Source organism: Xyrauchen texanus, chromosome 5 (genome assembly GCF_025860055.1).
Source record: "Xyrauchen texanus isolate HMW12.3.18 chromosome 5, RBS_HiC_50CHRs, whole genome shotgun sequence".
In the NCBI taxonomy this organism is placed as follows: domain Eukaryota; kingdom Metazoa; phylum Chordata; class Actinopteri; order Cypriniformes; family Catostomidae; genus Xyrauchen; species Xyrauchen texanus.
In genome coordinates this window covers 27659860-27677492 of record NC_068280.1, presented here as the reverse complement: position 1 = coordinate 27677492, position 17633 = coordinate 27659860, and the positions used below count along the sequence as shown (strand labels likewise).

Sequence of the window (17633 nt, the reverse complement as noted above, 5' to 3'; positions counted from 1 at the left end):
ATGTAGTCCTGAAGTTCAACGAAAGCGCGAGACTCATTCATATTTTCATCTATGTTTTCTGGACATTGGTAGCTCTTACTAGCGAGTCCACGGTAGCAATTTCTCAGCTTTACAAGGCATGGTAAATGGTATTTTGCCTCAATTGCAGTTAAATCTCCTCCAATTATCCTTGTCATAAGCCTTGTGTCCTTAAGTTCAGTGATCATGGTTCGGATATTCTTGTCAGTATCAAATGTTGATACTTCATGGAGAGCACCTTGATCTATGCCACCCTCACAGAAGAAGCACTTTCGAACATCCAGTCATTGGCGTTTCATTGGCTTTCCCCGTCCAGATTCAACAGCATTCCGCATGTTCTTCTTTGTCGCTTTCATAAGCTTTGAATTGTTAAACTTTAGATGGCAAGATTTGTGCCAAGAAGCAGAATGTGAAGCAAAATTGGTAGCAGTTTCATCATTCCCAAAATAGAGTTTAGTTGGAAGATTGTCAATCGCTCTGAATTGCTCGACATTAGCAAGAAATGATCTATAGGCATGAGATTTATCACCACTTGTCCCAGGTGTCTGCAAGGTACCTCTCAGGGGTTCAGATGTGTCTTTCTGGCAAATAATACATAGAGCCCAGTTCAGCTCCATGTTGAAGTTTCAGAAACTAATGTTATGTAAGCATAAAAGTTATTATTATACCGTTATTTAGAATGTGTCACTTTATGGTTTCCATGGCCATTGCTTGTCACGTGACACACGGCAGCAACAACAGAGAATGAATGATGATCTGCTTTTATGTCATTTTTCCTTTTTTATTCAAAATATTCACACTTTTGTTAGATATGGCATGAAATATCTGATATTCCGATTGTCAAATATATGCAAGTGGAAGTGTTTTGTTGTTTAAACACCTTTATAACGATCGCGTTAGTTGAGCTGTATGCGCGATGGGCGTCGTCATCTAGTTTGTGCCGCAGACGCAGTTCAGAGAATCGGATCTGTTGGATTTTACAACACGTGAATTCATCCACTTCACCCGAAATACATAAAAGTAAGTGGCTGGTGAACTGGGAGACGAATAGAGTAAACTTTAAAGTCACTTACACAATGTGTATCTGATATGAATAAAACATTTCTAATTATGGAAAGGATTATTATTGGCTCTTCCTTTGACATCAGTGTGTATTTTACAAACTCTAAATGTATTGTTTTTTTTAGTACTTAAATGTCTGAAACCTAAAATAAACATTATGTGGTTGAAAACACTGAAATGTTGTGATATATGACAGCTCTGAGCACGCCTGTCTCTGGCTCAGTGCCAGCCAACGCGCGAAAGCACATTTTGAATTTAGCAGTGCATGCACTGACCGTTCTAATCACACCGGTGCAGTACGTGCGAAAGGGTTAAAGGGTTTTGCTGGATATTTTCGTCATTACAGCAGAAACAACTTAAAATACTCCGTCATTTTTGGGTATACAGATAAGTGTAAGACATCATTAGAGACTATAAAGGGTCTACTTTTATTTGTGTACACTCACAATAACAACAAAATCGTGTGCTTTTGTAAAATAAAGAAAATTAAAAGGTTGAGCTTTCAGCAGTCTCTTGTCTCCACGAGCATATTTCAGAAACACGTCACAAAAATGAACTGAAACTCTGCTAATTATTTTCACTCAAATATGAAACATATGTCTAAAGAAAGCTTAAAATGTCTACTTTTAAATAAAACTATTCCAATTTAAAACAAATATTCTCCTGCAATGCAATCTGTTTGAAACAAAGCGATGTACAGTTTTTACCGGTCCATCTCATTATCTGTAATGTGATCCCACCCACCAGCAGAGCGCGCCATTCATACGCTAATGTGCCGAGACGATCAATGCAAATGTACACGCCCCCTACTCTGAGGTAAACACTTTTCATTCATTTTTCTGCGCGTTTGCAATGACATGGCCAGAAAGCTCCAGGATATTATGGAAGATTTAACATTTTCCTCAGAAGAAGAGCAGGACTCGTAGAGCAGCAACGTTTGTATTTTGAAGAGAGACTTGATCCAGCTGAGGTTACAATTTCAGACGAGTAAGTCATTTAGTTTTCATTAGTTGACATGCTATATTATATATACATGTACATGTAAATTGTATTCTGTATGATATAAAAATAATATGAATGTTTAGATTATATTTTATCTAGTGTTTAAAATGCCTCATTATCATCAACAAAGCTGCTTGCAAATATGTGTTCAGGTTAAATTAGTAAAATACACTTTAAATATTCCCATATTAGAAAATCAGAATGATTATAAATCAGCTTTGATCACAAATTGCATTTTACAATATATTTAAATAGAAAACTGTTCTTTTAAATTGTAAAAAGAGTTCAGAATAGCAATATTGTTTCAGCATTTTGCATCAAATAAATCCAGTCTTTGTGAGCAGAAGAGACTTCTGTTAACAGTAGTGTAGGTGTAAAATTAAGTAAAGTTTTATGTAAAGAAAATATATAGTCAGATTACTTCTTTTAACTTAAAACTTGATTTTGATCATTAAGTCTCCTCACATTAATTCTCTCTCCGTCACATTCCTCATTGATAGGCCCAGAGGAGTGGTCTTTGTGTCACATCAATGTGAATCTCATCAATATTCATGATAGTTCATGCCTCCACGCATATTGCCATTCAACACTAAAATTGTCACACAAAAGTTAAATTACTATATTGTTTTGTATGAATGAGTGATCAGGATGATTTTCACATCATTTTGTAGCAAAAACTCTAGGCTACAAGATCCAGTTCTCAAACGTATTTGAGAAATGTTTAGTATGTGTTATATGGCCTTATTTCAGTGACTTAAAATTTTTGTTTTTTCAAAAACCACGCATAAACATTATTTTCTCAAAAATACAAACATGTACACACATGTTGCTCACATATTATTGTAGCCCAGTTTGTGCTGAATACAGTGTTATCAGACTTTAGCCATTAATATGTTTTTAAGCAACTGAAAAAAGCACAAATGTCAAGGCATGTCAAAACTTCTCCAGGGCCCAAAACACCCTCAGACCCCAGAGGGTTAATAATTCTGCCTATATTATACAGGGCTTTTTGATTTTGTTTTAGGTATAAGGTGTCTTGGCACTCTGTTTTACACTTATAATTTGGAAGATCTACTGGCCTGAGCACAAATTAACAAAAGGAAGCTTATTCAGTGGTCTTAAAAGGCCATTATCCTGAAAGTTTTACTTGAGATGGAAAAAAAACAAAAAACGTTTTTCATGAATATTGTTTTTTAAGTGATTTGACACTAAATTTCAATATTTCAGCTGGGCTCCTAGGCTGAAATCATTCAGGAGGTCCTAAAGAATCTTCATGTAAAATTTGGTGCTTTTATCACCTCGGTAACGGTATTATTTAATATGTGCACTACCCAACTGGACTAATATGATGCTATAAGTGTGTATAATGACAATAAACAAAAAAAGTAATGATTATGCAAAAAGAAGGGTTTGGAATCGTTCCATTCTTTAAAAAATACCGGAATGGTATGATCTTCATGACTTTCGGTTCTGTTAACAGTTTCATTATGTGCAGAACACTTTACTAAAATACAGAGTATTTCCTGCAAAGCATGTCTGCAGCAGCACTGCCATCTATTGGGTGTGCAGCGTAAAATACAGAGCACTATCAGTTTATTTTGATTCCTGAACAAATGAGCTGGCTCTTTTGAATTTACAGCGCAAAACAGACTTCCAGTAAAGTCTTATTCTATACTGATGCACAAATTATGAATGTCCAACTCGAAATGAAATTAGAACAGTTGAAGTTTCACAATCCCGTAGTACAACATTAGACAAAAGAACACAGCGTAAACTGTCTCTGGAACGGTTACTGCTTTGTAATGTTACTTCAGACCTGTGAGACTTTAATCAAGCAGTGCAGTTACTGACTTGTTGTTCATATGACAATGTATAATTAAAGATACACAAGTTTTGTTGTAATAAGTGGAATTTTAATTAAAATGTGTAATGTCTCAATTCAGCAAACACACTTTTATATACGAATTGTATAACATTTATTTCTGATTTGTTATATCTGCTCTGTAGAAATCTAAAACAATCATCATCATATTGCAACAGACTGCAGAGGGCAGTTAATACTATAAAAATTGTATTTCTAATTTAATAAGAATATTAGGAATCTCATCAAATAATTCTACCTACATTTTTTAAACTTCTTACCAGAAAAATTAAGAGGAATTTAAATTTCTTACGATTCCCATACCTAACATTAAGCCTCTTTAATAGAGTTGAAAAAATGTGTCAATGTTATCGACAACGTCAACAATAAAATATAGCTGCAAGCAGCAATGCGATTTCTCCTCAAAATGGCAAATAATTTAAAATTGAACAGTAGAGGGTTTGGGTTAAACCCTCCCAATGGAGGAATCCAAAAAAACATGTCTATCTGTCTGAATCCTAAACAAAAAATTTTCAGTGTACAGGAAAATCCATCATGCCGGACCTTATGGATCCTTGAGGCTTTTTTGTTCCCAATGAGGTATGTACAGTAAGTTTCAGAAGAATTGAATAAATGGGGTGGAATTGATACCACATTGAAAATGGGACATTTGGGCAATGCTTGTAGCGCCCCCTAAAGGCAAATGATGGCCATTATTGGTTTGGGGGTTACCGTTGGCCTGTAGTATCAATTGTACACAATTAGAACATTTTTGACCCAAAAATGGGACTTTTGGGTATGGCCTGTAGTGCCACCTATGGAATCTATGGAATTTGGACATGACCTGTAGCGCCACCTACCGGAGGAATCTAATAATACTGTCAATAACAATAGGTTTCCTCCTACTGGAGGAATCTAATAATAATTATAATACTGTCAATAACAATAGATTTGCTCCTACCGGAGGAATCTAATAATACTTTCAATAACAATAGGTTTCCTCCTACCTGAGGAATCTAATAATAATACTGTCAAATAATAATATGACTATATGCAGCTTTATTAATAAGAGTTTTCTTTTGTGAGAAAGATGGATTGAAGTGAACAAAAAGGTGAGAGAGGGTTGTCTTCACCCCATAATACACTGCAACAAAATAGGTTTTTGATTTGTTTTTGTTTTGGGTTGTTTTCCAATATAAATATGTACAACTCTTAAAACAAAGTAACATTTTTGGCAACTATACTGCAGAAGAAAAAAATTATCTGAGAATGTTGAATATAATATCAAAAATACAAATATTTAAAAATATCTAAATATCACTTGAGAATCAGCATATAAGTTATTTATACTTGCTTTTAGAGAATAGATCTTGAAGATAAATATATAAGTGTATGTCTTTACTGCACTCGTAGAAGTATAACAAAGTAAAAAATACACTTATTTACGTATATATATATATATATATATATATATATATATATATATATATATGTACTTGCTGTATATTTAAGATACATTCTCTTAAAGCAAGTATAAATATGTTATGTTGCTTTTCAATTAAAGTTTGAATTTTTAGAAATTTTTAATGGAAAACAAGACAAAATAAGTTTTTTTTTTTTTTTTGCAGTGAATTTCTTTACTGAATTAAACTTATAAAAAAAAAAATTTCTGTATTGTTAGTAAGCACATTACAACCTTTTAAATCGGGACACAAGCATAATAATCGGTTAAGTGCTAATGATTAATTGCCGAATAGTTGAATAATCATTCTAATAATCATTAGATTAACCGATTATCAAAATAATCGTTAGTTGCAGCCCTACTATTTAACAGTTTTATTTCTCATATTTTCTGAATATTGTTAATGAAGTGAGCTAAGAGTGTACAGCAGAGATAAATCTATACATAAACTGTTTACAGCACATTTACAATAGAGGGGAATATCACGGCAGGTGTTGAACCTGAGAAACCGATAAAAAGCGATTATTTCAGTAGAGATATTCAACCATTATTTTGATCTCAATGACTTCTGGTAAACAAATACATAGGCCAAACACAGTAAAATCTTTTATGTCTATTTGTACAGAGTAGTATTTGCATGTATAAACTAGGGCTGGGCAACAGGACAATGTTATGGGTTATCAACGATGTCTTACAAAGATCCTGACTGACAATATCGGGAAATGGCAAAACCATGGATCTGGGAAGTCTGCAAATATATTAAACCATAGCCCAGAGTGTGAAACTAGCACCCGCCACCTGCAAAATGTGACAAGGCTGAATCCAGTTCACAAGCTCCTCGTCCAAATGTATTTCATGTGCTGGTAATTTTTGCTCCTCTACCTGCAAAAGGCAGACGACCTGTATGAAGTTATGGATTGACACAAGACAAGAAATGCTGTCAGTCACAAAGAGACGTGCTTGAAGAAACACACGATTATATTTTTAAGAATAGACAAAAGAAAAGCGGTCAATGGATGTGTCTGATTCGCTGTTTGTTCAGAGGCGTTAATTTATTTTTTTCGTGTAGTTTATAGTGCAATTTGAATTTAGAAATGTTTTTCATGTTTCAATAAAAACGTTTTTTTAAAGCAAAATCAATAAAGCAAAAAAAAATCACCGACCCAGGGGGGTTGACAATATACTTGTATATCCAATATACAATATTTCTTAAGGCGATTATCGATAAATACATTTTTACATATCGCCCAGAAATGTTCTTTATTTACCTAACAGGAGAAACACAGTGCTTTGTTTACCAATGTGTCCACCCATTACGACAGCGGGGGGATGTTTGAAGTAATTTAATACTATCTATTAAGGCTTGAGACCATATAGCAATGCAGCGTGCTAAATTATTACAGAAATATTTTACTATTTATATATTGCAATAATAATTTATTATAATAATTGGTAAATGTAAAGTTATCTTTTAAAGAGGACTAAAGTATAAAAACCCTAGAGATTAAGTCTTATATTGGCAGTAAAGCATGGACAAAACATGAATTTTGCACCAAAGGAGTAATTTACTAGTTTGTAGTATTAACACCTTGTTCAACATGAGAGCTACTTTTCAATTTTTTGTTTTAAGATTGACATCTAAACTGTGGCAAGTGATTTTTTTATTTTTTTTTATCGAAATTTTGCAGCCCTTTAATTGGAAAAAAAAACAAAAAATTATCAAATTACAGGATAATCATAAATAATATTGAAAAATAATCATGATCATTTTAACCATTATTGTGTAGACCTAGTGTCTATCTTGATTATGCAATTAAATTATACATAAAAAAAACAAAAAAATTAATATTTATAAATTTTGCCTAAAATATAGCTTTTTCTCACGTTCTTCTCTTGGATTGAAAACCGATGCTCAAGTTCATACACACACATGCATATGTGCATACATACATGTGTAAGTAAGAATAGTATACACCAATTAGCCACAACATTAAAACCACCTGCCTAATATTGTGTAGGTCTCCCTCGTGCCACCAAAACAGTGACAACTGTTGTGTACAGAGCGGATATCTGAGTTACCGTAGACTTTGTCAGTTCGAAACAGTCTGGACATTCTCTGACCTCTCTCATCAACAAGGCTTTCCATCTGCAGAACTGCCCTTCACTGGATGTTTTTTTGTTTTGTTTTTGGCACCATTCAGAGTAAATTCTAGAGACCGTTGTGCTTGAAAATTCCTGGAGATCAGCAGTTACAGAAATACTCAAACCAGCCCATCTGGCACCATATATCATGCCTCTGTTCAAATCATTCTTCCCCATTCTGATGGTTGATGTGAACATTAACTGAAGCTCCAGACCCGCATCTCAATTATTTTATGCACTGCACTGCTGCCACATGATTGGCTGATTTATAATTGCATGGATGATTGTTGTTTGACGAGGTTTTCTGCTGTTGTAGCCCATTCGCCTCAAGGTTTTACGTGTTGTGCATTCTAAGATGCTATTCTGCTTACCACAATTGTACAGAGGGGTTATCTGAGTTACTGTAGCCTTGTTCTGTCAGCTCGAACAAGTCTAGCCATTCACCTTTGCCCTTTCTCATCAACAAGGCATTTCTGTCCACTGAACTGCCACTCACTGGATGTTTTTGGCACCATTCTGAGTAAACTCTAGATACTGTTGTGCTTAAAAATCCCAGGAGGTCAGCAGTTACAGAAATACTCAAACCAGCCCATCTGGCACCAACAATCATGCCACGGTCAATCACTGAGCTCACATTTTTTCCCCATTCTGATGGTTGGTGTGAACTAGGGTTGCAGCGGTATACCGGTTTCACGGTATACCACGGTTTGAAAATTGACTGTTATCATATCATGTACATTTGCTTAGCTACGGTATTGAGAAAAAAATGCAAACGGACAGAGAATCTCACATGCGCGTGCGCATCTCCTTTATTCCTTGTCTGCCTGTCAGACTCGTCAACTTGCGACACACACGCACATGTTTGAGAGAGGTGAGGCGAGGGGGTCTGACATGATTGTGTGTGTGAGTTAAAGCAGTGTTTTTCAACTGGTCTATTTGGACTGGGTTGCGGACAGCAGGGAAAGAGCAATTCCATGGTTCTCCCATTGAAGATATTACTGCGGCCGCCCAAGTGATAAGACTATTTAGGACTGCTGACATAGATTTAATGATAATCTCGCAGACAGCTAAAGCAGACATGGGCAACATACAGCCCATTTATCAGAAAAGCATCTTTCATTAGATATTTCAATTAAATTGCATTGGGACCTAACGCGCCTCCACAAGCATTTAACATGCTCAGGGTTACCAGATAAGAGACAAAACACCCCCAGTTTGAGATTTATACTTGCGCAAATTGGAAATATTCCGCCTAATGTTATACTTATTTTGTGCAATCTGGCAACCATGCACGTCACGCTTTCCCCTTTCAACAAACTTAACGATCTGTAGTGCAATATTATGCTCAAGGAAAAGTGTTATATGGCTACTATGTGTCCATTCTTGAAAGCTGCTTGTGATGTTTGGTGCTACTAATTTTGCAGGTAAACCTCGTAAATTAAATATAAAAGTAGATCTTGGCATCATTGACGTGAGCAAAAGCAAGCCAGAGACAAATATGTAAATTACTTTATTTGTGCAATTTAGAAACGTTGAAGTTCCTTCGCACCTGTATGTTAATCTAACTCTTGCAGTAATCATTTATCATATTCATGCAGTTGTGTGCTGAAAGTCAATCCATCAAGGAGACCCGCATCATGACTCTTTTAGCATGTAAACGGGTAACGTTTAAAAAAAAAAAAAAAAGTAAACTCGGATGCTTTGCGACAAACATTGAAAGTTCTATAAATTTCTTTTTTTTTATTATTATTATTAAAACTGAATAATAAATTAACAGGGAAGTAGAGTTGGCAAAATAAATGTATTATCTCTGCCTAGAAAAGTATCTATCTTTGTAGAGCAATATAATACTTCAGACAATTGCAACATAGTCTCACTAGTCAAAGATACACTTCAGAAAATTGAGTACACAACTATTTCTGGGCTTACAAAAAACAAATCAATTACAAGTTTGTTTCAGGATTTTACATGAGTAAAATAAACTTTTACTACTTTTTTATATTTTGACAAAATGTTATAGTTTCATATGAAATAATCTAAAGGTAGAATTTATTAGACCTCATTTTATATCAACAGTGGCAGTTTTAGTTAAAGTTTCAAGATGTTTCAGCTAGTATTTATTTTTCATAAATACATTAATTTATTATTATTATTATTGCTATTATTTAAGACTAGCACACTGACCTAACCATGGTAATGAGGAGCCTTTCCTTCTGTGTAATACGTGTATAAATATGTAATATTAGGTAACAAATGGGATAATAATGGGCTCATATAAGTAAATACGCTCTTAAATTTTTAAAAGGGGGAGAGACAACTTCCTGTAGATTTTGTTGACATCAACAAAAATAATGACACTTGATGCATGTCCTTGTACTGGAAAACCATGAACAAAACTATGCAACATAAAAGGAAATGCAACCCAGGATACATTTAAATACAGGTTATGTTTAATCTATGGCAGGTCGACACTTGATTTCCAATGTAAAATCTGTCCTGAAGCAAAACCAGTTGAGTACCACTGAGTTAAAGGTATATGTTAAAGGTATATGTTAACTGTTAATAATCATAGGACATTACTTTAAAAGCGCACACAGCTGATGTTATTTTTCATTTAGTAATTAATTTAACATAATGAATATATATAATGATAATTCTGTTTATTATAATTCTGTTAGCTTCCTTATTTTTTCTATTTATTCATTCATTTTAAAAAGGGAGACTTTTTACACATGTACCAAGAGTGGATGCCGCACATACTTCAATAAAATAAATGGTTTCAATTGTAATAAAGTGTTTGCTCAAAAATAAATAAATAAAATAACCCTTCTGTTTTCACTAATAATAGTAATTGTGTAATACCGTATACTGTGAAACCGTGATATTTTCTGAGACTGTTATCATACCGTGAAAATCTCATACTGTTGCAACCCTAATGTGAACATTAAGTGAAGCTCCTGACATGCATCTGCATGTTTTTATGCATTGCACTGCTGCCTCATGACTTGCTGAATAGATAAACACATGAATACGTAGGTTCACAGGTGTTCCTATAGATGTGTGTGTGTATATGTATGTGTATGTGTGTGTATATATATATATATATATATATATATATCTCTCACTCTTTGTATAGTGCTGATATGGTTTATATGCTGTATGTATTTTTTTTATTTGATTGTAAATCTACAAATTTTTTAAGAATTTTAGCCACTTTAATATGGTTTTGACCTACAGTAGTTTTATCTAAATTACACAATCTATATCTTTTGTTACCGTCTCTATAGCACCTTCTATCTGTTGGCTCCTGGCACGGCGGGCTGAGCTGCATTTGGAAATGAAAAATTTCAGCCAAGCAATCCACGATGGGGATGCCATGTGCCAACTCCGCCCATGGTGGCCAAAGGTAGGAATGTTTGAGGAGGATGCACACATCCACAAAGAACAGGTTTAAACTCCTACAGCTTTTTAGTGTGGAAATTAGACATAAAATGGGGACACTGTAAAGGCACACTGTAAATGTATGTGGAAAACTGTTCCAAACGAATCATCGACTTGACAGCATATTCTGTGTGGAAACACAATGGGAGATTTAGGTTACTCTATTAATTGTAACAATCCATTGAGTATCTTTTATATCAGATGAATTGGGTTGATTGTAACATTGAAACTGGCCTCAACATTCTTTGTTCTTCTAGAAACCTTCTGTTAAGAAGCCACCCACTAAATGTATTTTAAGGTGCACTTGCCTGTGGTTATTTCTTATGGCTTTACACATCTATATGTGGTGTATTTTCCAAAGGAAATGGCCATAACCGAGGCGTTTCGATTTTGATGTGTATTACATCTGGTTCGATGTGTGATTTCCTTTAAATTCACGCATAGCTTTTTTTTATAACAAAATGTCATCTGCTGTGGGGTGGGCGATATAAGCAAATTTATATGACTATTGTTCTTGACATTTTTGGTCTGTAAAGTGGCAAGAAAAAGTATGTGAACCCTTTGGAATTAGCTGGTTTTCTGCATTAATTGGTCATAAAATGTGATCTAATCTTCATCAAAGTCATAAGTATAGACAAATACAATGTGCTTAAGATAACAACACACAATTATAATCTCATGTCTTTACTTAAAAATTCCCATTAAACATTCACAGTTGTGTGTAAAAATAAGTGAACCCTTCGATATAATTACTGGTCAATTCTCGTTTGGCAGCAATAACCTCAACCAAGTGTTTCCGGTAGCAGAGGACTTGCACAACTTTACAGAACTGCTTCAGCTAAGCCATATTCTTAGGATGTTTTGTGTGAATTGCTCTCATGAGATTCTGTCAAGATTCCCCGTTGTCTGCTCAGTGTTTCTCCCGTCACCTGTCCCGAACTACACTTCCCATAATCCTCTGCCCTCATCACTGCCAGTGTCATTGTTCACACCTGTGTTTAATTTAATCATTATCCTTCTGTTTATTTAAGCCCTGTTGTTTGTTCATTCGTTGTCGGTCGTTGTATGTTATGGTTGACTTTGACTGTGTTCCTGCCGTGCCCTCCGTGCCCTCCGTGCCCTCCGTGCCCTCCGTGCCCTCCGTGCCCTCCGTGCCCTCCGTGCCCTCCGTGGATGTTTCTAGTGTTTATATTTTGTTATCCCCTCGTGGATGTTTTGTTTGTTCCCTGTGTTTTGATTTATTCTGTGTTTTCTTGTTTATTTAATAAAGAGCTGCATTTAGATCCTCACTCGTCGTCTGCCCTCGTCTGAATCCTAACAGAACGACCGTCCACATAATGGATCTAGCAGCTCGATTAACGGCGTACTTCGCAGAACTACGCCAGGCGGATTTGACAATCCGGGAGTACTCCCATTGCTTCTCCGCCGCAGCCATCCACTCCGATCTCGATGACAATACCCTGAAGGATATGTATCGGATCGGACTACCAACACGCCTGTGGGAGTTGCCTAACACCGGAGACTTTACATGGAAGGAGTATGTGGGGCTCATCTTGGAGAGATTTGCCGCAGGGGAACCAGCTCTCTCAGTCCCGTGTTCGGCTTCTGAGCCAATGCCCAGGCCTGCCACGGCCAACGAGTTAGAAATCTCGTCCGTCTCAGAGCCAGCGTTGCCAGCCTCATCCGTCCCATAACCAGCGTGCTCCGCCTCGTCCGCCTGGAGGAGGAGAAGAGGAAAGGCTTCTGCTCTCCAGTCTCCGCCTTCCATGGCTCCATCCACAGAACCTTCCATGGCTCTGCATTCAACGTTCAGTGAACCAGAGCTCACGCATGCCACGGTCAACGAATCAGCGCCTGTAGCCTCGACCGTCAGTGAGCCAGCGCCTGCAGCCTCGACCGTCAGTGAGCCAGTGCCTGCAGCCTCGACCGTCAGTGAGCCAGTGCCTGCAGCCTCGACCGTCAGTGAGCCAGTGCCTGTAACCTCGACCATCCCATAGCCAGAGCCAGCACCTGAAGCCTCGACAGTTCCCATGACCGCGCCTCCTGCTGGCCGAGGGAGAAAGAGAAGGACCTTTAGTACTCACGACCACTGAGGTCACTCTCGAGCCTCCCAGGGCTCGGCCTCTCGAGCCTCCCAAGCCTTCCACGGTGCCGCCCCCAGAGTTCTCCATTGCTCCACCTCCAGATCCTTCCACGGCTCCGCCTTCCACGGCTCCACCTCCTGAGCCTTCCAAGGCTTCTGCCTTCCACTGCTCCGTCTCCAGAGCCTTCTATGGTTCCGCCTCCTGAGCCTTCCATGACTCCGCCTTCTACGGCTCTGCCTCCTGAGCCTTCCATGGCTCTGCCACCTGAGTCTTCCACGGCTCCGCCCTCTATGGCTCTGCCACCTGAATCTTCCATGGCTCCGCCTTCTACAGCTCCGCCCTCGGAGTTCTCAATGGCTGTGGCCACCTCCCGGGCCTCCTGACCCAGTCCCTGTCCTGTGGCCGCCTCCCAGGCCTCCTGACTCAGTCCCTGTCCTGTGGCCACCTCCCAGGCCTCCTGACCCAGTCCCTGTCCTGTGGCCACAGGACAGGCCTCCTGAAGTTGTAAGAAAACTCTCGGAGTCTTGAGTTCCAGATGCCAAAGTTGTAGTTTATTGAACACCAACAAACTTGAGACCGGTCAGCTGTCCGTTCTGACTCTTAGTCCAAAACCTCCTCTTCTATACAGTTTGTTATCTGGCATTACCTCATTTCTACGCCCCTTCATTATTTTTGTAACCAATGGATACTATTTGCCACCATTATCTCACAGAGCCTTTTGATATCTTTTTACTGGTAGAAACTTGGCTTAAGTCTATCTTTTTAATTAATTTGACCACTAGATGGTTTTACTCCTTATCTTCAGCTGTGTTTCAAGGTCCTTAGCCTCATTATTTTGTTACAGCTGGGTGCTTTTTGTGGCCTCTGCAGCATCAACACTTTTAGTAACCTCATATGCTCTCTCCTGGGTCACACAAAGGCCAGGAAACTCATATAAGTACTTTGATATAAAAACATACTAGAATATTGAAAAATATACTATATTAGTCACACAGATATTTACATATTGCGGTATATACTATATAGCAAAATCTCTACAGGTTGATGCATTTTAGCTCTGTCACAAAATATTTCGCCATCCCAACCAGCCGTAATCTGCATCTGTGTAATCTGTGATTAATCAGAAAAAAATTGCGATATTACGTAGTGCGAATATTAAACCGCAAAGACTGCAATCTGATAAAATAAATACAGTCTGCGCTTGCTGCTCTTATATGCACAGCTCTGTTCCCTGTTGTGTAACATACTCAAAAGCGTGCAAGAGTCTAATGAGCGTAATTTCAAATATGCTTGGCTGCTAAAAGTTACTGTCCAAATTTAAAGTAATGCCTTAACACAGAGTTTTGTGGACAGAAGAGTGGATGAGAGCATTTTTCATGAGGTTGAATCCAGCTTCTTATACACATCTGTTCCCCTTTAAAAGACACTTTCCATTTCTCACGTGAACAATTAAACATACTCATAAGGGCAATATTTCTATTCTGCAATGTATTATTGCACAATATAATCTCATGTTAAATATGCAATTCACTCGAGTTTAATATTGGGCTGGGTGATTTTTCAAATGAATTCTAATTTGTGTTTTGAGACAATATTTTTAATATTTTCTTTTAAATAGAGATTTTGCCTAATAGAAGTATTGCAAACGCTATAGTTGGATACGTTGTAAATCCACCAAAGGCTGAATAAGGAAGAGAAAAAGAATTCACAATGTTTGTCTGAATGCCTCTCCCGATCTGATCAGCAGCAAGTGTGTTATGCCCTCCAAATTAACGTGACCGTTTAACAACACGGAGACTGATATAAAAGACAGCGGTAATATTCCCTGTATGATTGCACACCGTGTGATTGTAGCTCAGCTTCGTCCACCAAGCAGGTATACACCGGTGTAAGACCATAACTTTTCTTTTTACCGATTTAAAAAAAAGCATTAGTTATGTGACCGTTATGGGCACTTCATTTGTAATCATATGGATAGTTTATATAAGGGAGAATCAAACATCCTTTAGTCATGATGATTCAGATAAATCGCTAATTATTGCTTTTGTTCTGTGATGTGTTTCAAGTGTACTGTATATATATTCACCTTGTTCAGCCCCACCCCTTTTCCACGCTCTGCTCTTTTGTATTTTGTCATCTAACTTTGTTTGCATTAGTGTACTGAGATCAAAATTGATTATGTGTGGGAGCCAAGGTATTTTCCCCCAAGAGTTGATGGTGCGAGTCTACACAACCCCTTTAATATGTGGAAATGCTTGTTAGGTGTTTTTTTTCTGTTACTGTAAATTAGGGCTGCCAAAATGGCTGAAAAACTAAATTCGAATTTCTTACTTGAATAATAGTTATATTCAAATTCTGAAGACATTAATTTATGTTAGATGAAAAAAGTACTGTATTGTTTCCTGAGCCCACAAGAGGGCGCAAGTGAGCGCAATGAGCAAATATAATCCAAATCAAGCATCGCATTTTTTATTGAAACAATCATTCATAGATCAAATATAATTTCTAAATGTGCACGCAAGGAAATTGAGGAAACAAAAGTGCATGTAAGAGGAAGAGCATCAGTAAAGAAAACACGCTTCAACAGACAGCGTAATGTATTGTTAACACAAAATGGCAAACTGTTATTTTAAATCTATGCACTCACTCATACATCTACATCTGCAGCCAGGGCTGAGCATTTTTGTTGACGATGTTTCCAGCTGATGAAAACACACGCTCTGCTCTAACCGATGTGCCAGTAATACCATGGACTGTTTTAATAATGGCCCCTCTTCGGGATGAGAAGACTGCATGCGTGTTACATTTACATTTACATTTATTCATTTGGCAGACGCTTTTATCCAAAGCGACTCACAAAAGAGGAAAAACATCAGTGAATCATCTTGGGGAGACAGTGGTACAAAAAGTGCCATATTACAAAGTTTCACTATCATCAGAATAGTATACAAAACAGATTTAAGTGCAACAAGAAATGTAAATAATTTTTTTAGTTTTTTTTTGTTTTTTATTTTTTTTTTTGTTCTCAAGTTAGATGTTGTGGAGTGATATAGTAGCGGTTTCTTCAATCTTGCCTTCGATACTCCAGAAACTGAAGAAGCGCCACACAGCACTTTTAAGATGTTTTGGTGCAAGTAAGATCCTCTCCGACTCAGAGTCCTCACTCTCTTTTTCAGCATTTTTCAAATTATCAATGCAGCCGTGCCGCATCTAATGGGTTGAACTGGATAGGCTAAACTGCGTCAGCAACGTCATCTTGTCTCGCGCACCACCTGACACACCTAAAATTCGAATGCACTGTTTTTGCGTTCGAATGTGCATTTTATTTCGAAATTTGAATTTGACAGCCCTACTGTAAATTACTTTTTCCGACACCCGCTAAGGTAAATTGGATCACATTCAGACAGCTATGACACACAGCACTTTTTCATGATACAAGCGTTTCTTTTGTTATATGTGTAATTCTGCTTAATTTTTAGGTTTGAAATTGTTAATAATTTGTAAAAATGTGTAGTTGACATGAAATTTCAAACAGGACAGCTCGTAGTATTTTATATGTAAGTTCAAGACATTATGGAAGTTATTTGTACTTTTTAAAATACATTTTTCACCCCACATTTTTAAGAGGCTTAAATGTGAATAAAATGGTTGTAAATGCAATGTAAAATAAATCAAACTCTTTAATATAGACTGGTGGCCAAAAGTTTGGAATTATGTACAGATTTAGCTGTTTCGGAAGGAAATTGGTACTTTAATTCACCAAAGTGGCATTCAGCTGATCACAAAGTATAGTCAGGACATTACTGATGTAAAAAAACAGCACTATCATTATTTGAGTCATTTTTCATAATGAAAAGATCTTGGATTTATCTAACCAGGGTGCCTTGCATTCTAATAAAGAACATACAATTTGAATCATGTTGGAGTACATTTTAAAGTTGAAAAAAAAAAAAATCGAATCGTGAATGGTCCACAAGTGTTTATTTTGTAGTTTTTTTTTCTGCCCAAATTGGAATGCCCAAGTCCTAATGTGCTCTATATCCTCGTGGTGGTGTATGACTCGCCTCAATCTGGGTGGCGAACGATTAATCTCAGTTGGATTCAAACTCGTGACTCCATGGGTAAGCGTATTTACTCGCTGAGCTACCCAGGCCCCCATGAATTGTTCATAAGTTTGATAAAAAAAATTAAAAAGAAATTCCATATCGCCCAGCCCTAGTTTAATATGCAATTCACCTGTACTTACACTCACTATCTGCACAGGCTCACCACTCTGCACATTACATTCTCCCTTCAAACATTTGTACATGGCATACCTATAAACAGCAAGTTTTCACTAGATATGATATTGTCTTTGCATCTTTATATATATATATATATATATATATATAAAGATGCAATGCAGCGGTGCTCCAGTCTCCAGTGCCACAGCTACTTCAACTAGACAGATGGACAATTTTTTTTTTCTTTTGTCCCGGGTGTATACAAATTAAATGGATATACTTTGCATATGGATAGTCTTATTGACTAAATATCAGTCCAAATTGCCAATTTTATTTCA

At 36.9% G+C, this 17633-nt stretch overlaps 1 protein-coding gene across 4 annotated transcripts in view; it reads left to right on the top strand.

Moving 5' to 3' along the window:
• The window catches only part of lonrf2 (LON peptidase N-terminal domain and ring finger 2), a 64715-nt gene that overhangs the window by 21340 nt on the left and 25742 nt on the right, over window positions 1–17633 (top strand). For all 4 annotated transcript variants that reach the window (XM_052126862.1, XM_052126864.1, XM_052126863.1 and 1 more), the window contains exon 3: window positions 10835–10953. In XM_052126862.1, the coding sequence (XP_051982822.1) occupies window positions 10835–10953 (119 nt within the window). The remainder of the gene's footprint in view (window positions 1–10834; window positions 10954–17633) is intronic.